General features: G+C 42.2%; 1 protein-coding gene across 1 annotated transcript; it reads right to left on the reverse strand.

Moving 5' to 3' along the window:
* Positions 1 to 17842: 17842 nt before the first annotated feature.
* On the reverse strand, positions 17843 to 20949 carry uqcrh (ubiquinol-cytochrome c reductase hinge protein). Its single transcript, XM_085397260.1, has 4 exons — positions 20784 to 20949; positions 20455 to 20481; positions 19953 to 20114; positions 17843 to 18070 (listed from the first exon to the last, which is right to left on the reverse strand). Exons 1-4 carry the CDS (start codon positions 20823 to 20825, stop codon positions 18038 to 18040), a joined length of 264 nt encoding a protein of 87 aa, XP_085253386.1. The 5' UTR covers positions 20826 to 20949; the 3' UTR covers positions 17843 to 18037.
* Positions 20950 to 21368: the final 419 nt, after the last annotated feature.

Here is a 21368-nt window from a genome sequence, read left to right on the forward strand (position 1 = left end):
GATCGGAAGAGGTCTCTTGAAACGTCATTGGGAGTGTGAGGTGAGATAAGCTCTCTTCTGTGGGAATTTGTAACATGTGTTTTTGTACATTTTAACTTGTGTGACCACAGGTTTTTATGCTGTGTTCAGCCCTCTGGTTCTCCAAATGATACTGTCCCTCAACGATTGTTAAAGGAGATTGCCTAGGACAGGCTGTTCTTACTATTATAAACAGCAGTTTGATATCTGGTGTAGTCCCTGCTCATTTTAAGCATGCAGTAGTACAACCCTAGTACAACCCAAGAAACCTGTCTTGCAGGCATTCATGGTACTGCTTTGAATTGGTTTAGGTCTTATCTTTCTGTCAGAACTGTGTTAACTTTTTAGTGTATGAATCCTTTTCTGCTGCTCTTCAGTTTGAGGTTCGCAATTCTAAGGCCTCTGCCCTTTTCATTACATTTACAGCCCTTGGGAACCATTCTTAAAAGGCATGGATTATCCCTCCACTGCCAAAAACTGCCAGATTTATCTGCCTCTGAAGCAGAAAGATGCTTTCTCCATTAAACCGCTTCTGGCATGTCTAGAAGATATTAAAACATGTATGGCCCTAAACTTTTTAAAATGTAATTCAAGCAAAACAGAGGTGATTGTGTTTGGTCCTAGCAGAGCCCTGGCAGGGCTGGCATGGGAAGAAGCAGTTATTTAGTCTATTGGTTTTGAACCTGATGGATCTGAACTTTTTCCAGAGGGCAGGATGTTCAGGGTGTATGATCTCTGGTTGCCAATCTCGACTGATTGTGAACGGTCTGTGAGAAAGTTTTTGGAAGTCCAAGTTGGCTTGGCTATAAGGATGTCTGGGATGATGGTATTGAAGGCCAAGCTGAAGTTAAGGAAGAGCATCCTTACTGATGTCCCAGAAAACATAGGCAAACAGGATCAAACTGCTTTAATTTAATCTAATGTGCTGATTTTATTGTTTTAATTGAATTTTGATTATCATTATTATTATTATTTATTTTAAATTAATTTATAGGGTTTTTTATGTCAAGTGTACAGCACCTTGTTTTCAGCTGGGAGTTGTCTGAAAGTGCTATATGAATAAATTGATTGCTTCCTAAATAAAGCTTGAGCCAAAAAGCGAGTGCTGTCAGGGCACACAGTGACATATCATAAGGTCATAAGGGAGCGACTGTCAGAGTTTTACCCCTGATACTGCTGGATAAACAGAAGCTCACCCAGGAACGAGGTCACACAGAGCTCAAATTTTCACTCGCGAGACAGAAGCAGTTGTCTCCAGCCCACTTCAACTTGCTTTCCCTCTGCAGGCTGTTTTTATTGGTTACACACATGAATATTCATAAAGCTTGTTGCTGTATTACCTATGAGAAATTGCTATAACTGGTTACAAAGTGTGATTGTGCTGTGCCAGGAAAAAAATCTAAGGAGTGAAAGGGTCAGACCCATACGAGCATAGTGGAGCATAGTGGAGTAAGGACGTTAGCGTGCTGCCCAACTTGATGACCAAGATGAAGGAAAAGAAAAACAGAAGGGAATTCTTGCACATTGCTGGGTAGAACTTTTATCTTTGTTAACACCTTTTGTGTAATGATTAGTTCATGAGTAGTTCATCCAATTTATAGAGGGTAAAAGTCAGGTAAGTGACATATCTACTTACTGGACCCATGGCAAGAGAATGTTCTACGTGAACAAAGGCGTAAAAAGAACACAGTGTTAGTTGTTTCCTTATTTCTTATTAATGTTCACAGTTTGAGCTGCTCTAAAATGCCTTTTTTTTTAAAATTTACTCATTAACCAGCAGCCACCAACATCAGAAAATGAATACAATACAGAGTGAGTACACCACTAACAAAAATCACTGCTATGTGATTAACAGCCCAAAACTCTGTTATGAACATATACATTCTATGTTATAAACCAACTGAGAAACCCAGTGAAAGAAACAATAATATGAAATAACTTATTTTCAGTGACTAGCTTTTGTGTGCTAAAGGAAAAAGTTAAAAATTTACCAAATGTACTTTGGTCTACCCAATTCTTGCCACATAGTAAAATCCCAAATGTTGCACTTGGAACAGAAAACTCCAAAATAACCTCCGTTTTAGCTTTGACCACTCAGTTTGGTTTACTGACTTTCATTATTGAAATATACTTTTGTGGCGTTTGAATTTTAACCAGATTAACTGATTGTGAACTCACATATTCGTTAATGTCACTATTTTACTTGTTAGGACAAAAAAGGGGGGATGGAGCAGAGGAAGCAGAGGTCTCACAGATTACACCTATGCTCCTAATTTTCTAAAACAATGAGATTTGCAGGAAAGATAGTGCCGGTCCTAAATCAACTCAATCATTTGATCACTTATTTATGATCAAATAAAAAAAAGATTTCTCTCAAAGAATTTATATGATGAATGGGAAACTAAACAAAGGCAAGTTTATTAATATAGCACAATTCAACAGCAAGGTGACTAAAGCAAATGCACTATGTACTAATTCATATATGCATACAACGTTAATCATTGAGACTTACTACCACATGCAGTAATTGCTCATGAGGAACAAAGTGAACATCATTATCAATGAAAAATGTATTTATTTTCAAAGTAATTCAGTGAGTGCTGTTAGGACACATGTTACCTATCAGAAGGGAGCTGTCAGCAGGCAATTAGTGTACTTTAAAGTCCAAAAAGAGAAATTTATTGTTTTCTAACACAATTTCATCCAAAATTCTTTGTTGAAACATATACTGTCGGGTAAATATCACAGTATGTTAATGGGCAGCACTGTGGCACGGTGGTTAGCACTGTTGCCGCACAGCAAGAAGGTCCTGAGTTCAATTCCAACATCAGGCCGGGGTCTTTCTGTGTGGAGTTTGCATGTTCTCCCCGTGTTTGCGTGGGTTCCCTCCGGGTACTCCGGCTTCCTCCCACCGTCCAAAGACATGCAGCTTGTGGGGATAGGTTAATTGGATAATCCACATTATGAATGTGAGTGCGAATGGTTGTCTGTCCCTGTGTGTTGGCCCTGCGACAGACTGGCGACCTGTCCAGGGTGTACCCCGCCTCTCGCCCTATGACAGCTGGGATAGGCTCCAGCGCCCCCCGCGACCCTGAAAGCGGGAGCGAATGGATGGATGGATGTTAATGATATTTAAAAAATTAAAATAGGTGGCACCAGCTTCCTCAAAACCTTTTTTCAGAAGATTAATATCTGTCTGCAAACGGAGATATTGAAACACAGATGGCTCACTGCCACTGATTAACTAAAATATACACACAAACACTCACGTACTCATGTTAGTGACCTTATTTTTTAAATATTGCTTAACTTTCATTTAACCTTTAGCAAATAGACAAAAAACAACGTGTTTAAATTGAGCTTGTAGTGCTTGTAGTGTACTCCACCATTTATCAGCTGGTTAGCTCATTATTACAGGATATACTCAAGTTAACATGTTTCCTTTGAAGTCTGGAGAAAAGTTTATTTACAATCACCAGGTGAAATATAAACAAAGTGCCGGGTCGAGATTTCCAGGGATCAACGGGAAGGAGGGGGGGAGGTCCGTACACACAGTCACGATCACACGCCACACTCCTCTTCTGCCCAAACACACTCTCGCTCCGCTGGCACCACACCACACTGCCAAACTCAGGAATCCAGGGAAGGTAAACAGGAACAGGCCCAGGGTTTGTACAGCCTGTACACACCCTGGAGTCTTTGGCGGATCTAGAGGGGTGGTATGGGGGTGCATGTGCCACTCTAAAATGATCTCTTACCTCCTTAGTGCCACCCTCTTTGTGCATATGACAGTGTTGTTCATTAAAATAAGATGGCATTAACACTTTGAGCCTAGCAGCAATTAAAACTGAATATAAATTGTAACACTGAATATAAATTCTAAAACTTTTTGGTAGCAACAGATGCCTGTGACTGTGCCAGAGCACATTTGAATCAGCACCATGGGCATCGTAACACGGCCATCATGGGGTGTATCTGGGATGATCAGGAAGAGGAGTACAGAAGTCTGGTGAGGAACTTTGTCGCATGGAGTCACACAAACCACCTGCAACTCAACACCTCAAAGACTAAGGAACTGGTTGTGGACTTCGGGAGGTCCAGAGCAGGTCCACTGCCGGTTCAGATAGAGGGGGAGGAGGTGGAGGTGGTCAACAAGTACAAGTACCTCGGGCTGTGGGTGGACAATAAACTGGACTGGTCATGCAACACAGAGCACCTGTATAAAAAAGCCCAAAGCCGACTGTACTTCCTCAGGAGGCTGAGGTCTTTTAACATCTGCAGGAAGCTCCTGAGGATGTTTTACCAGTCGGTGGTTGCTGGAGTACTTTTCTATGCTGTGGTGTGCTGGGGGAGCAGCACAGCAAAGAAGGACTCATCCAGGCTGGAGAAACTGATCAGGAAGGCTGGCTCTGTGGTCGGCATGAAGCTGGACACTCTGGTGACAGTGGCAGAGAAAAGGACACTAAAAAAGCTGCTGGACATTATGGACAATGCTGGGCATCCTCTGCACACGGCCATTAACAACCAGAAGAGTCTGTTCAGTGACAGGTTGCTTCTCCCAAAGACAAGAACTAACAGACTTAAAAACTCCTTTGTCCCACACGCCATCAGACTGTTAAACTCCTCTCTGGAGGGGAGAGGGAGGGGAGACAGGAGGACAAAGGAGGGGGGAACAACTAAGCTGTAGTGCCTCTTCACCTCACTGTACAATACCTTGTGCAATACTTTTTGTAAATAGTCAACAGTGCAATAGACCTCAATACTTGAAATGTGCAATTCACTTGTATTTTTATTTTTATTCCTATTTATTCTATTTATCCCCTTCGTATATTTTATTTATATTTGTCTCTGTATTTATATATGTGTGTGTATGTGTGTGTGTGTATATATATATATAATATTCTGTAACTCTGTAACTTCTGTCGGTGCTGTGCTTTTTGGAAATCGAATTTCCCAGAGGAACCCACCCGAGGGATTAATAAAGTTCTATCTTATCTTATCTTATCTTATTTCAGATTTGGCACAGGTGGTTGGTTGTTACACCGTGGAAATGGAATGAAGGTGAGTGTCATTAATCGTCTGGGGTCACAGGACACGCCGCACCTCCAAATCACATGACTGATTTAAGCTGACATAACAACAAGCTGCAGTCACGCTGAGTCTCTATTTCAGCTCGTGTTGAAAGTTCGGATTTCAAAGTATACATCAGTTTCTAAATTTTAATGACAGGCCACAAAATCCAGAGTTATAATAAAAAATAAAATAAAAAAAATTAAAGAAAGGTAAAAAGCCACCTCTTTCCTATTGGTGGAAACGTACTATGTCGACCAATAAAAAAAATTGCAACACATGATTTGGTTGTTTAGGGGAAGTTTTGGGAGTGACAGCAACGAGAGAGAGAGAGAGATCGATAGCGAGTTTTGAGATGTGAGAGATTTGTGACATTTAGCGTGGAGTGTATAGTTAGTGTGTTGTGTTGAACTTAGTGTGTAGTGTATTCCTTGCTCTGTTTTGTGTGTCAGTGAGGGTACTAATGAATGTCACACAGGCAGATTGGTAAACACTGTCTCCAGGTGGAAAATCAGAGGAGTGTTACACCTCCTGCTGTCAGGCCTGCAGGTTTATGCCTGTGGTGTTCGTGGCAGACAAGTAATTTTCTTTTTTACTTGTGGGGCATCTTATTGTGACACTTGATTCTTCTCTCATTTTAGTTATAGTAGTATTTTTAAATGGTTGTACAAATAAATAAAACAATTTGAAGGTGAGATACAAATGTAAAATCAAAAGTAGTCAAAAATGGCCCAATAAATCATGAAAAATTAGGTTTCAATGTTTGTTCATGACAGTGCAGATCTCTGACATTTTGTGTAAATTTAAGCACGTAACAATTTGATTTTTTTCTAACAAAAAACTTTGTTAAAGTTAAGTTAGACTTTTGTTGTGTTTGTAAATGAATGGTTATTAACATTCCAGAGAAAATGGCATTTTATTAAAAATATTTAACAATAATACTCATTAACTCAGATTATTTTTGATACACCCTAGTGATTTCTTAAGGGAAAATCAAATACAAGCAGTTGAACGTGACAGGGAATGTGGGGGATGACATGAAGTAAACATGCAGCTGGCTGAGAAAGAAAACTTCTCTGACACCATTGGTGGGTCACCGGCTATTGGACATTCTTTAAATTTTTTTATATTATTGAAACTGAAATGCAGCAGACGAACAGCTATACTGTAGGTTCCCTGGTATCACATGACTATCACATTTCTTAAGAAAATTCAGAAATGACTCCACTTTTTAAGGAAACATAAGAAGGCTGACTTCAACAATATGCACAGAGGAGTAATAGGAAACATCCAATCAGAATCAGAATCAGAATCAGAATACTTTATTGATCCCTGGGGGAAATTATTTTTTGTTACAGTGCTCCATTTTAAACCAACATTAAGACAAGACAGACAATATGCTAACTAAGAATAGTACAATATATACATATATATACATACATACATACATACATAAGTCACTTATAAATAAATATTTGGAAAAGAAACATGTGTAGTTGTAGCAGCAAACAGTGTGTTAAGTGGATGCGTTGTACAGGGAGATGGCCACAGGCAGGAATGATTTCCTGTGTCGTTCAGTGGTGCTTTTCGGTAATCTCAGTCTCTCACTGAACGAGCTCCTGTGACTGACCAACATGTCATGGAGTGGGTGGGAGGTGTTATCCAACATTGTCTTTATCTTGGACAGCATCCGCCTCTCCGACACCACCTTGAGGGAGTCCAGCTCCATCCCCACAACATTGCTGGCCTTACGGATCAGTTTATTAAGTCTGTTGGCATCTGCGACCCTCAGCCTGCTCCCCCAGCATGCAACAGCATAGAGGATCGCACTGGCCACCACAGACTCATAGAAAATCCTCAGCATTTTCTGGCAGATGTTGAAGGACCTCAGTCGCCTCAAAAAATAGAGACGACTCTGGCCCTTCCTGTAAAGTGCTGTGGTGTTTTTAGCCCAGTCCAGTTTATTGTCAATGTGTACTCCAAGGTATTTATAGTCCTCCACAATGTCAACACTGACAACACTGACATTGTGGAGGACTATAAATCCAACCATGAGATCTACAAAGCCTAGGACAGATGTGCTACTGCAGTGGCTGAAACCACATTAAAGTACACGGATACTTTAATTCTGAAGTAGAATCACCGTGGTGATCACTTACAACAAAGATAGCATGTGCCTTGCCTTGGTCTGCGCCTGCTGGTGTAGTCTTTTGGGTTCCTGCCCTTTAGCCTTCACACCTAATTCTCATCATACCATCAAAGACAGGTTTTTATGGTCCATGTTCTTTGGAAAGGAATTACTAAATATTTACCAGTCATAATCACCTGCCTGTCAAGCCCCCGCTATCTCTGCCTACTTAAGGAACTCTAAACAGTCACACCCGTTGCTGCCTTCCTTCTGGAAAAAATCAAGTAAGAATCTAATCCAATCAGCACATTAAGGCTTCCTCTCTTCAAACCAATCAAATTATTCAAAATATACTTTTGGGTTCAGGTCTTACATTAGTCTTCCACCATAACTGCCTTGGTGGATATGACATTGCTATGGTGTGAGTGGATCAAAGTGACATAAATTTTGTCATCAGCTGGTGAGCATGGGGGTTCATGCAGATGTCCACATGAGTACATGTTTCTTATCTGCTGGATACCAAAAGTTGCTCGGCATCTGCTGGCCCAAGATATGTTTTGCTGCCATTTCAAGCAGCAATGCGCATCTACATTTTTATAAGGTAATATAGAAGCTGAAGACACGAGTGTACAATCATTATTCAATTCAATTTTATTTATATAGCAAGCACTTGGCGACAGTGGGAAAGAAAAACTCCCTTTTAACAGGAAGAAACCTCCGGCAGAACCAGGCTCAGGGAGGGGCGGGGCCAACTGCTGCAACCGGTTGGGGAGAGAGAAGGAAGACAGGATAAAGACATGCTGTGGAAGAGAGACAGAGGTTAATAACAGATATGATTCAATGCAGAGAGGTCTGTTAACACATAGTGACTGAGAAAGGTGACTGGAAAGGAAAAACTCAATGCATCATGGGAATCCCCGGCAGCCTACGTCTATTGCAGCATAACTAAGTGTGACAGGTGAGACCTGGAGACTTGGGACCACCCCTGGTGGGCGGAGCTGGTCTTCGCTCCTTTCATAAGCGCAGGTGTGGGCAATTGGGTATTCCTTTGCAAACCTGAAGCTGCGAGTGCTTGGTCCGAGTTGGGCATGTTGGTGTTTCTTAACTATGAAAGTCTGATACGCGTCCTCCCCTAAACTTCTGTTAGAACGGTAGGTTACACAAAAATGTACCACTTGAGCTCTGGCTGTTGGCAGAGGTTTACAGTTATTTGCACCCTTGTAGGTGGGAAACATTGCTCCCGTGAGAACGGTATAGTGGACTTCATCGCCACTGACCCACATTTATTAGGGTGTGACACGAACTTGCGGACAGGTAACAAAACCAATTTAGTGGAGGAATATTCCTGTGTTTTATTGTCCAGCTAGTGATCTCCTGCCTTTTATTCACAGAGTACCGAGCTGCTGCTTTGCCAGGTGGATCTCTGGCTGCGGGCAAAGGACCCGACACATCAGTGTGTTTTAATTTGTTTTAAACTGGTGTAAGCCGACAGACTGACTGCTGTGGCTGTCGATGGTTTTGGTTTTTTTTGTTTTACTTTTTCTGTATCAGTAGGCACCACAGATATTGATTCGCAGGCGGTGAAGGCGCTGCAGGGAAAACAAATCCTTTTTTTTGCCTCCCCGCTTTTGCATGCACAGCGGGGGGCCCGAGTGAAGACGGCACCGAAGATTTGCCTTTTTTTTTCTATAGTGTTTTACCCATTTGGGGTCATGTGTGAGTTGCCGTCCATTTTTAACCTGTGTGCTATGTCGATTTGTTTTTAAACTGTTCCCCGCAGCGCTTGTCCTGTCTCACGGGCAATCGTACAGTTTTATCGTTGTTAATAAGGTAACGTTTTTAATTGTTTTTAGGTGCTGCTGTTACACTGTTTCTTTTATTTTGTATTAAAAATTAAACTCTTTTAAACTGACTGTGCGCCTACGGCTCTGTCCTATTTTAAATAGGTACCTACCACGGACCACAAACTGGCGTTGTCGGACAGGACGAGCCTCTAGGTGTGCACAGCGATTAGTCAGTTGGTTTGTGTAAAATTATTTTTTTTTATTTTTATGGGTGTGTGTTTTAAACTGTTTTATATTTGTATTTATTTATTTATTTTAGGCAAAGCAGCAGCTGGTAAATCCTGGTGGTAACAAAGTATAATCTGCATTTAAACACAGTAGGCACTTACTGTTGAGGGTTTCTATTTTTGTATTATGGAGTCCCAATCAGGCATTTCTAGCCCCTGTAGACCTCATGACTCTACCCCTATGGAGGGCTCTCCTCGAGAGAGGCTGGTTTATATCCCTAGAGAGAGGTCGTGCCCCCTGTTTAGTGGAACTGGGGAAATTAGTGTCCAAAGTTGGGTGGAGGAAATAAAATCCGTAATGCGCACTCGTAGACTTGCCCCTGTTGATAGAGCCCATTATGTCTATGATCATTTGACTGGTGATGCTCGTGAGGAAATAAAATATAGGTCCCAGCAAGTAAGAGAAGATCCAGACTGCATTTTTGATATTCTCCTTAGCCAGTATGGTTGCCCCATGTCCTTTATTGCTGTTAAGGAAGCTTTTTATGCAAGAAGGCAGCAAGAAGGAGAGTCACTGAGGGAATTCTCCCATGCATTGTTTTCTCTCATGGACAAAATGATCCAAAGTTGTCCAGAGAGGCGAATTCCTGAGGCTGCTAGACTGCTTTCTGATCAGTTTGTAGAGGGTGTCCGGGATGGAAATTTGAGCCGCGAGCTTAAAAGGATTGTTCGCGAACATCCAGATTATGACCTCCATACTTTAAGAGATGAAGGCCTCAGGTGGGAGCGGGAAGGCAGAGTAGGAGTAGAACCCGGCCGGTTCAGGACTTATTCTGTCCCAGCAGTCTACAGCATTCAGCATACAGGACAAACAAAGGGGCCAAGGGATACTATTGGGTCAGAATTAGCAGAGGTTAAGGAAATGTTAAAACGGCAGCAGGCCCAGATTGATCAGCTTACACATGAGTTGAGAGTTGTCCATACATCAAGTAAGTCTAGGTTCACGCAGAGAGGAAGGCAGGTTATTTGCAGACGGTGTCAGAAACCTGGCCATTTTGCTAAAGACTGTGATAATGAGAGGGTAGTAGTCTTTGAATCTACAGCCCCTAGCCGGAGCTCATCTGGGCAGGGTACGTTTTCCATGCAGGCGGAAAACTAGCACCCTCTGTTATGTTGAGCCACATATCAGATGGGGACATAACTGGCTCTAACAGTTGTAATGCTCAAATGTCTGGTCCCCCACCCAAGTTGGTAGGCTCCTGTCCAAAGGTTACCATTAATATGGGAGGGGTAGATGTCTCCTGTTTATTAGACACTGGATCCATGGTCACTACCATCACGGAGAGTTTTTTTGCCAAACATTTTAAGAACTGGGGTCCAGAGAAACTGAAAGCATGCCATTGGCTGCGGTTACGGGCAGCTAATGGGCTAGATATTCCCTATGTTGGCTACCTGGAGCTTGATTGCCAAGTGTTAGGGAGGCAAATACCAAAACGTGGTGTGTTAGTTGTTAGAGATCCTTTGGAGCCCAGCCACAACTCAGAAACATGTGGAGTACTCGGCATGAATGTGATCCGTGAGTGTTATAGGGAGCTGTTTTTGGAACATGGCTCTGCTCTTTTTGACCTTCCTTTAGTGCAGGAGGATCCTTGGCAGCAGGCTTTGCAGCGTTGCCATACAGCGCAGCTACAGCCTGAAGCACAGGTTAGTGGCCCAGTGAGGGTTAAGGGTAGGAGAAAAATTTGCATCCCCGCAGGCACAATGAAGTTTGTACCAGCTACATGTCGGAAAGCCCCTCCAGCACACACTGGAACAGCGCTCTTTGAACCATTAGATGCCGGTTTGCCTCATGGTCTCCTTTCTTCTCCAGCTTTGGTCCAAGTGGTCAGTGGCACTGCATTTATCCCAGTTACCAATGTGGGATTAACTGAGGCCATTTTGCCACCTCGCAGTCAGCTTGGCACCTTGTGCCAAGTTGAAATTGTCAGCCAATCGGATGGCTCGACCAGGCTCTTGGAAGATTTGGGAGAGGAAAAATGTGTTACCATGGCAACCCAGAGTGTGGAATTCAACCCTCTGAAAACTGCAATTGATGCAATTGATCTCTCAGCCCTCACTGTACAGGATCAGGACAGGGTAAGGGCCCTTTTGCGTGACTACCAATCTGTTTTTTCTTCTCATGATGGTGACTTAGGGTGTACCAATTTAATGACTCATGAGATCCCACTTTTAGATGAGACTCCGGTCCGCCAGCGGTATCGACGGATTCCACCTTCAGAGTATGAGAGCGTTAAGGCCCATATTCAACACCTGTTGGAGAGTCAGGTGATCAGAGAAAGTTGTAGCCCTTTTGCATCCCCAATCGTGGTGGTACGAAAGAAGGACTCCAGTATTAGGCTTTGTGTGGATTACCGTCTGCTGAACTCAAGGACTAGGAAGGATGCTTTTCCCTTGCCCCGAATTGAGGAGTCCTTGGACGTGTTGTCAGGTGCATGTTGGTTCTCTACCTTGGACTTGGCTAGTGGCTACAATCAGGTCCCTGTTGCTGAGCCAGACAAAAAGAAAACTGCTTTCTGTACTCCGTTTGGGTTATTTGAGTTCAACCGCATGCCGTTTGGCCTCTGTAATGCACCAAGCACCTTTCAGAGATTGATGGAGCGAATGTTTGGTTCCCAGAATCACCAGTCTTTGTTGTTGTACTTGGATGATGTGATTGTCTTCTCTACCACAGTAGATGAGCATATTCAGCGCCTAGGAGCAGTACTGGAGACCTTGCGGGTACAAAACTTGAAGGCCAAGTTGGAAAAATGCTGTTTTCTGCAGACAGAGGTAAAGTACCTTGGGCATGTGATCTCCAAGGACGGGGTAGCCACGGACCCAGACAAAATATCTGCGGTGTCTAATTGGCAAACTCCTAGCTCTGTTGCTGAATTGAGATCATTCTTAGGGTTTGCTAGTTACTATCGCCGCTTTGTTCCAGGTTTTGCATCCCTAGCTGCTCCGCTCCACCAGCTGGTGGCCGAACTGGCTGGGACTAAGCACAAACGCCCCTCCAAGCGTGCATTGCAGGAAGTTTGGACCGAGCAGTGTGAAAATAGCTTTCAAGAGTTGAAAGCTCGGTTGGTGCATTCCCCCGTATTGGCTTATGCTAATTTTTCACAACCTTTTATCTTGGAGGTTGATGCCAGCCACTGGGGTCTGGGGGCAGTGCTTTTGCAACAGCAAGCTGATGGCAAGGTGCGTCCTATAGCTTATGCTAGTCGAGGGCTAAAGCCCACAGAACGTAACATGTCCAATTACAGCTCCATGAAACTTGAGTTCCTAGCCTTGAAATGGGCTATGACTGAAAAATTTAGAGAATATTTGCTGGGTAACAAGTGTGTTGTCTATACAGACAACAACCCCTTGAGCCATCTGACTACAGCAAAGCTTGGAGCTTTGGAACAGCGCTGGGCTGCTCAGCTCTCTTCTTTTGATTTTTCAATTAAGTATCGTTCAGGTCGTACAAATGGCAATGCAGATGCTTTGTCCCGACAGTGTCAGCCATCTGATCAGACTGTGTCTTTAGAAACACTGCTTCCTGGTACTTCCCTTCCAGACTCTTTAGTCCAAACAGTTTTACCACCAGAGCAAGTAATCCAATCTATGATTTCGGTTTTACCCTCTCATTCAGTTGCAGACCTTGCTACTTTGCAGAGGGAGGACCCCACGATTAGTGGCTGTTTGAAGTTTTGGCGCAGAGGAACTGGCCCTACTCGTCAGGAGAGGAGAGATTTGCCAGCAGCAGTGCTGGAAATGTTGCGCCAGTGGAGGAAACTAGTAGAAAAGGAGGGCGTCCTTTATCGGCAGATTTTTCAGCCAGATGGGGGGGAACCAGTGTGCCAATTAGTGGTCCCTCAGAGTCTCAAGAAGGAGGTTTTACATGGCTTGCATAATGACCATGGTCACCAGGGAACTGACAGGACAGCAGACTTAATACGCAAGAGGTGTTATTGGCCAGGTATGTTTAAGGAGGTTCAGGATTACTGTCAGCAATGTGAACGTTGTGCACAGGCTAAAGCAGTTTATCCCAAACCTAAAACAACCATGGGTCACCTCATGGCTGCGAGGCCCAATCAGATTCTGGCAATTGATTTCACATGCCTTGAACCCTCTGTTGATGGCCGTGAAAATGTATTGATTCTTACTGATGTGTTTTCAAAGTTCACTCAGGCCATTTCTACTAAGGATCAAAAGGCAACTACTGTGGCCAGTGTTTTGGTTTATGAGTGGTTTTATCGCTTTGGTGTTCCCTCTAGGATCCACTCTGATCAGGGGAGGAGTTTTGAAGGAGCAGTAGTTCAGCAGCTGTGCCAGTTATATGGTGTGGAAAAGACTCGCACCACTCCTTACCACCCACAAGGTAATGGCCAGTGTGAGCGTTTTAATCGGACTCTGCATGATCTGTTGAGAACCCTGCCCCCTGAGCAAAAGCGTCATTGGCCCATGTATTTACAGCAGCTCACCTTTGCTTACAATACCACAATCCATCAAACTACCGGTGAGTCACCCTATTTTCTTATGTTTGGCCAAGAGCCCCAGCTCCCAATTGACTTCCTGTTAGGCAGAGTGGAGGAACCCACCCATGGCCCGGTGCACACTTGGGTCCAAGAGCATCAGAAACGTCTAGATGTAGCTTATAAAGGTGTGAGTAACCGCACCAAAGCAGCAGCGACGCTGCGTGCAGATCGTCAACCTGCCCCAGCTTCTGACCCCTTGCCATTGCATCAGTTAGTGTATTTGAGAGATCATAGCATTCGGGGACGGAATAAAATCCAAGATTTTTGGGGTGTTACACCGTATTGTATTGTCCGGGCCCCTGCTGATGCTGGTCCTGTGTATACAGTGGCCCCACTCCATGATCCAGAACAGAAAAGACAGGTTAACAGACAATTGATCAAGCCGATCCCTGCTGATATCTGTGAGAAAATAAGGGCAGAGCTCCAGCAAACTCCTAACCCTAGAAGTTCACCTGACCGGTTACCCTTGTCTGAGGATGAGGGAGACTTTTATGTGTGGCAACGAAGGGAGTCCCCAAGAGGTGACCCCCAAAGTGTACAAACTGATTCTGCAACTTGTCCCCAACAACCCCCAGAAGACCTGGCTATAGTAATGAGGCCGCAGTCCAGTGGGACTGAGCCTGGTACCCTGACTCCACAGTGTAGTGTCCCCACTCCATTAGCTGAAAGTGGTACAGTTAGAAGAACGACACGCTCAACAGCTGGCCACCATTCCAATCCACATCTGCCCCAATCAGCTGAAGCCAGGCCACCTAGTGTACATTCAGTTACAGCTTTTTATAGACCGTGGCTTTAAAGTTTTATTGTCGGGTCGCCAATGCAAAAACCAGGGGGGAGAATGTGACAGGTGAGACCTGGAGACTTGGGACCACCCCTGGTGGGCGGAGCTGGTCTTCGCTCCTTTCATAAGCGCAGGTGTGGGCAATTGGGTATTCCTTTGCAAACCTGAAGCTGCGAGTGCTTGGTCCGAGTTGGGCATGTTGGTGTTTCTTAACTATGAAAGTCTGATACGCGTCCTCCCCTAAACTTCTGTTAGAACGGTAGGTTACACAAAAATGTACCACTTGAGCTCTGGCTGTTGGCAGAGGTTTACAGTTATTTGCACCATTGTAGGTGGGAAACATTGCTCCCGTGAGAACGGTATAGTGGACTTCATCGCCACTGACCCACATTTATTAGGGTGTGACACGAACTTGCGGACAGGTAACAAAACCAATTTAGTGGAGGAATATTCCTGTGTTTTATTGTCCAGCTAGTGATCTCCTGCCTTTTATTCACAGAGTACCGAGCTGCTGCTTTGCCAGGTGGATCTCTGGCTGCGGGCAAAGGACCCGACACATCAGTGTGTTTTAATTTGTTTTAAACTGGTGTAAGCCGACAGACTGACTGCTGTGGCTGTCGATGGTTTTGGTTTTTTTTTGTTTTACTTTTTCTGTATCAGTAGGCACCACAGATATTGATTCGCAGGCGGTGAAGGCGCTGCAGGGAAAACAAATCCTTTTTTTTGCCTCCCCGCTTTTGCATGCACAGCGGGGGGCCCGAGTGAAGACGGCACCGAAGATTTGCCTTTTTTTTTCTATAGTGTTTTACCCATTTGGGGTCATGTGTGAGTTGCCGTCCATTTTTAACCTGTGTGCTATGTCGATTTGTTTTTAAACTGTTCCCCGCAGCGCTTGTCCTGTCTCACGGGCAATCGTACAGTTTTATCGTTGTTAATAAGGTAACGTTTTTAATTGTTTTTAGGTGCTGCTGTTACACTGTTTCTTTTATTTTGTATTAAAAATTAAACTCTTTTAAACTGACTGTGCGCCTACGGCTCTGTCCTATTTTAAATAGGTACCTACCACGGACCACATAAGGGAGGATTCAGGGTCACCTGGTCCAGCCCTAACTATATGCTTTAGCAAAAAGGAAAGTTTGAAGCGTAATCTTAAAAGTAGAGAGAGTGTCTATTCCCGAATCCAAACTGGAAGCTGGTTCCACAGAAGAGGGGCCTGAAAACTGAAGGCTCTGCCTCCCATTCTACTTTTAAATACTCTAGGAACAACAAGTAGGCCTGCAGCGTGAGAGCAAAGTGCTCTAATAGGGTGATATGGTACTACAAGGTCATTAAGATAAGATGGGGCCTGATTATTTAAGACCTTGTATGTGAGGAGCAGGATTTTGAATTCTGGATTTAACAGGAAGCCAAAACAGGAGAAATCTGCTCTCTTTCTAGTCCCTGTCAGGACTCTTGCTGCAGCATTTTGGATCAGCTGAAGGCTTTTCAGTGAGTTTTTTGGACATCCTGATAATAATGAATTACAGTCGTCCAGCCTGGAAGTAATAAATGCATGAACTAGTTTTTCAGCGTCACTCTGAGACAGGATATTTCTAACTTTAGAGATGTTGCGCAAATGGAAGAACGCAGTCTTACATATTTGTTTAATATGTGCGTTGAAGGACATGTCCTGGTCAAAAATGACTCCAAGGTTCCTCACAGTGTTACTGGAGGCCAAGGTAATGCCATCCAGAGTAAGAATCTGCTTAGATACCATATTTCTAAGATTTTCATGGCCGAGTACAACAACCTCAGTTTGATCTGAATTAAGAAGCAGAAAGTTAGCAGCCATGCAGGTCTTTATGTCTTTAAGACATTCCTGCAGTTTAACTCATTGGTGTGTGTTATCTGGCTTCATGGACAGATAGAGCTGGGTGTCATCTGCATAGCAGTGTAAATGTATGCTATGTCTTCTAATGATGCTGCCTAAGGGAAGCATGTATAATGTAAACAGAATTGGTCCTAGCACTGAACCCTGTGGAACTCCATAATTAACCTCAGTGTGTGAAGAGGACTCTCCATTTACATGCACAAACTGGAGTCTATTAGATATGATACAAACCACTGCAGTGCAGTACCTGTAATACCTACAGCATGTTCTAATCGCTCTAATCGATTATAGTCAACAGTATCAAACGCTGCACTGAGGTCTAGCAGGACAAGCACAGAGATGAGTCCACTGTCAGAGGCCATAAGAAGATCATTTGTAACCTTCACTAAAGCTGTTTCTGTGCTGTGATGAGCTCTGAAACCTGACTGAAACTCTTCCAATAAACCATTCCTCTGCAGATGATCTGTTAGCTGTTTGACAACTACTCTTTCAAGGATGTTTGATATAAAGGAAGGTTGGAGATTGGCCTATAATTAGCTAAGACTGCTGGGTCTAGAGATGCTTTTTAAGTGAAGGTTTAATCATTAACCTTTACTGTACTGTAGATTCATTACATTTTTTACCAGGATTTTGATGATATAACAATACAGAAGCTCAGACATTCAAAGGCAATGCAGATAAAGTTACTGCAATAGTTTGAAAAAAAAGGAAAAAAAAAAAGAGACCTGGAGAAGAGAAAAAAAAAAAAAAAAGTGATTTCTTTGCTTCTGGGGTTGACTTCTCCTTGATTTTGTCTAACTGGTGGAGAATACAGCAGCAAGTACTTGTGCTCTCAAAAGTGGTATGAATGGCATGGAGCTGCGGCGGTGTTCTGAGAATCCATCCTACCTGACAAACAATCCTACCCGTTGTTTCTACGCATGCGCACAACACGAAATTCAGTGGCGAACCGTCATACCTATGCAAATATAAGCTACTAACGTAAAATTAAGTGGCAAACCATCCTACCTTTGTGAATGTGACCTACAAGCATACTTTAACGGCTAAAATTTAGTGGCAACCCGTCCTGGCTTTATAATTATAAGCTACAAGCATACTCTGATGGGCAAAGTTCAGTGGCAAACCGTCATACCTACTGACAGCAGAAATGTGCATAAACTACTTACAGCAGGACGTTTTGCCAAAGTAGGACGTTTTGTCAGAACAGCGGCACCACTGTTTGTGTAAAACAGAACTGATGTGGCCATCATAGTTGGGATATCAGTAGTTGACTTGTTGGCGGAGCTGGCTTGCTGAAAGAACATTTCAGCAAGTATTTACCAGTGACTGTAGAAAAGCAGAGATTTTATCATATTGTAAAAAAATATATATTTAAAAAAAAAAAAAATCACCATGGGGCAGATGGTAAGATGTTTAAGTCATCATCTTTAATGAAATGTTGACTCAGACATGTTAAATACTTTTTTACATAAGCAGATAATGTATACACTTCAAGTTACAACATACAGTAGATCCACAAATGGATGTATTTTACTCCAAGTTCTTCTCACGATACAATATGTGAAGAAAGCCATTAGCCAGTGGTCAGTTACTGAGAGCTTCATTTGACAGAATGGAACAATTTATGTGCCACCTGTAGAGAAGACATACAACAAATAATTCATCAGTGCAAACAAACAACACAGACATTTCATATCACTTAAGTTACTGCTCTTACATGTAGGCCATACAAATGGATAGTTTCTTGTATATGTTGCTCTTATGTTGGCAACTGCCAGATAAAGGTGTGTCATATTGCCATGGTAAGCTAAAGTTAACTTCATGTATGAGGGACTGCAGCTTTGCTTGCAAATGTTGAGTAAAAATGTAATGATGATTATCTCTATGATTTCTGATAAAAATCTCCCTTCAGTCACATTTATCTAAGCCTTCAGGAGATCAAAAATGTCTTCAAGAGTAAAAGCAGTCCTATTTTACACATCATAATACCACTCACTTTCAGGTTTGCACTCATACAGAGCAAAACATGGAGCTCAGTCATAAAACCGAAGGCCAGGTCTATTTATTAGTTTAGTTTATTATCACAATCCAGATTGCTCAATCAACTACAATTGGTTATAGATCAACTTGAAACTGGAGAACAGCAGTTCTTGAGACAGACAGTGGAGGTGGAAACACTGTCTAAAGATTTAAAAATTCCTCCAAGAGCATTCTTAAAGTAACAACAACTTTGGGGGTTGTTATTTATTTTCTATTAAATAATAAGACAGCCTAAGCAGCTATTAGCATTTATTATGATAAAAGAACAGTTTTTACAATTCTAACAAACTTCAAAGTCAAACTTAGGTATGCCCACCTTTATTATTCAACACAGCCTGAACTCTGTTAGGCAAGGTTTTCTATAATTTCTTTAAGTAACTTTTAATAACTCCCAATACTTACTGAAAGGGCTTTGAGAACTACTGCTCAAAATCACTTGAAAGATTCTGACACCCTCACTTTGATTTTTCAGACTCCTGAACACTCAGTGACTGGACTGACACACACACACACACACACACACACACACACACACACACACACACACACACACACACACACCAGACTTAAAAACAGTTTTTACCAAGCCATACGACACATCAACCACAACACTTAAACACACAACACAGCACTCAGAAGCTACCCTGCAGCTTCACAAGTACTCTGTTTAAACTGCACTGGTCACTTCACTTTATTGTTATTGATATTTATATTTAAAAGTGCAATACTGTAATTTTCTGCTGCTCATTCCTGTGCAATATCCCATCTGCCCTCCCGTCATATTTCTTTTCAAGATTTTCTTATTTAATCACTAGTGTACATATATTTATAGATACATATATATTTAGTCATCTTTTCTCTTTTACCATGTCTCTCTAATATTTTGCTCCTTACTATTTTTTTTATTATTTTATTATATTTTCTCCTACTGTATCATGCTACTGAGTGACTGCTGCTCATCAAACACATTTCATTGCAATGTTGACCCTGTGCTAACTTGCATATGACAAATAAAACCGAAAACAGAACACACACACACACACACACACACACACACACACACACTCTATATCAAGCACTTATCTGCAAAATCTCATACACACATGCCTTTTTTAAGTTACTGTTTGTAAAATGCTCAGTCTTTTAGCACAACCCACTGTCATTGTTGCACTTTTCTATTGCACCGTTTTTGTTTTGTTTTCTTTATTTTGCAATTTTTGTACACTTGCACTTTATGTAGTCCTCTGTTGATTGTCTGTTATATGTTATACATAGCACCATGGTCTTGGAGGAATGCTGTCTCACTTCACTGTGTACTGTACCACAGCACATGGTTGACGTGACAATAAAGCCACTTGACATCGACTCTTTGAAAACAAAACATAAAGAAACGAGGGACTGAGAACACCTGCTCTTTTGTCAGTGTTTTTTTTTTAGTCTTTCTGTCTGGTACAGCTGCCTAACGGCACACTTACACAGTGGTCTCGAGCATGTAGGAAGTCAAACAGCTCCTCGGTACAGTCCTCCTCCGTTGAAGACCGGGAGCCAACTCTGGTCTCACATTGCTCCAGACGTTCCCAGGTGTGAATGCAGTGTTCTGTCTCCGCACACTTCTGCCGCAGTGATTCAATAGGATCCTGAAGGAGAAAGTTTAACACTCAAAGCAACTGGCTTTCAATAAGAGACACATATGCCAGTGTCAGTGTCCAAATGAGTGCAATGCCATATAGCTGAGGAAAAAAGGAAAGTCCATTTGGAAAGAAAAAAAAATCCATGAAGTGGGTGGTTTGTTTTTGTTTTCTTTTTATATACGGGAAAACTGCCACACATTTTTTTCAAATATCAAATGACAAAGTAAATTATCACTTTTTGTTTTTTTAAATTGGTTTTGTTCAGTAAAGACCAAAATAAAACCATCAGTCATAATGGGATATATTAACATACTTTGATTCTGTTAAGGTTATTTAATTAACATACCACCATCTCTTCCTCTTCTTCCTCCTCCTGAAATACACAAGACCAAATTAATAACACCAATAAACTACCACCCTCGAGAAATTGTTATCAATTGCTTTTGTATCGATTCATCTTCACCAGTTAGTCCGTCATTATTATCACTGACTGCGACTTGATTCTACTGCGTTAATTAACCTTTAATCTTATTCTGAACAGAGATGTATAGAGAGGTTGGCTAATGCTAATGTCAACTAAGGATGCATCGTAGTTAGCCTCGGTGTATTAGCCTATAAGCTGAACGTCAAACGTCACTAGCTTACGAAATCGTATCTGTAACAAATACTAAGAACCTCTGGTTCTCCGTTCGTGATCCTTTTCTCCTCGAAAACCATGATCTGGTCTTATCCTTGAATCAGCTAGCTGTCAAATCTCAGATATTGGAGGACACACCAGGTCATACGAGCTAATAAGCTAACGAAGGCAAACACTTCCGGTTGCTTAACTTTCAAAATCAAACTGCTCTTCGATCATTGCCTGAACTTGGAACAGAACTTGGAATCCTTTTTTTTGCTCGATACGCAAACATGCCAAAGTTTCGCCTCGACTCACAGACGTTTTACATTGAAAGTTCCAAGTATTTATTTAAATGACATATGTTTTATTTTGAAGTTAATCATCTACTTCCCCCGAGGGTAGGATATCCGAGTTTTATCAGTTTTAAGATGTGAACGCAAGGTGCACATTACAAAGCCACTTATTTGTTTTTAAACCCATATAACAGATAATGCAATTCATTCATTTGAAACATGAGCCAAATTTTTAATGCACGACGACTTAAAAATTGTTACACTCTATACTACCATCGTGTGTTAGGAAGTGGTACTACATTATGAATTTGGCCACGTTCTTAAAGCCCTTTTTTGAGTACTTTGTTC

Source organism: Rhamphochromis longiceps, linkage group LG23 (genome assembly GCF_057381845.1).
Source record: "Rhamphochromis longiceps isolate RC_006_pf linkage group LG23, R_longiceps_female_GT1.1, whole genome shotgun sequence".
Taxonomy (NCBI): domain Eukaryota; kingdom Metazoa; phylum Chordata; class Actinopteri; order Cichliformes; family Cichlidae; genus Rhamphochromis; species Rhamphochromis longiceps.

Excerpts from the sequence above, each read along its gene's own strand:
- uqcrh (XM_085397260.1), bottom strand. The coding sequence starts at position 20,825 with ATGGTTTTCGAGGAGAAAAGGATCACGAACGGAGAACCAGAG. Across the intron at positions 20,115-20,454 it reads AAGAAGAGGAAGAGATGGTG|GATCCTATTGAATCACTGCG; the intron begins GTATGTTAATTA and ends TTTCTCCTTCAG. Across the intron at positions 18,071-19,952 it reads TACATGCTCGAGACCACTGT|GTGGCACATAAATTGTTCCA; the intron begins GTAAGTGTGCCG and ends TCTTCTCTACAG.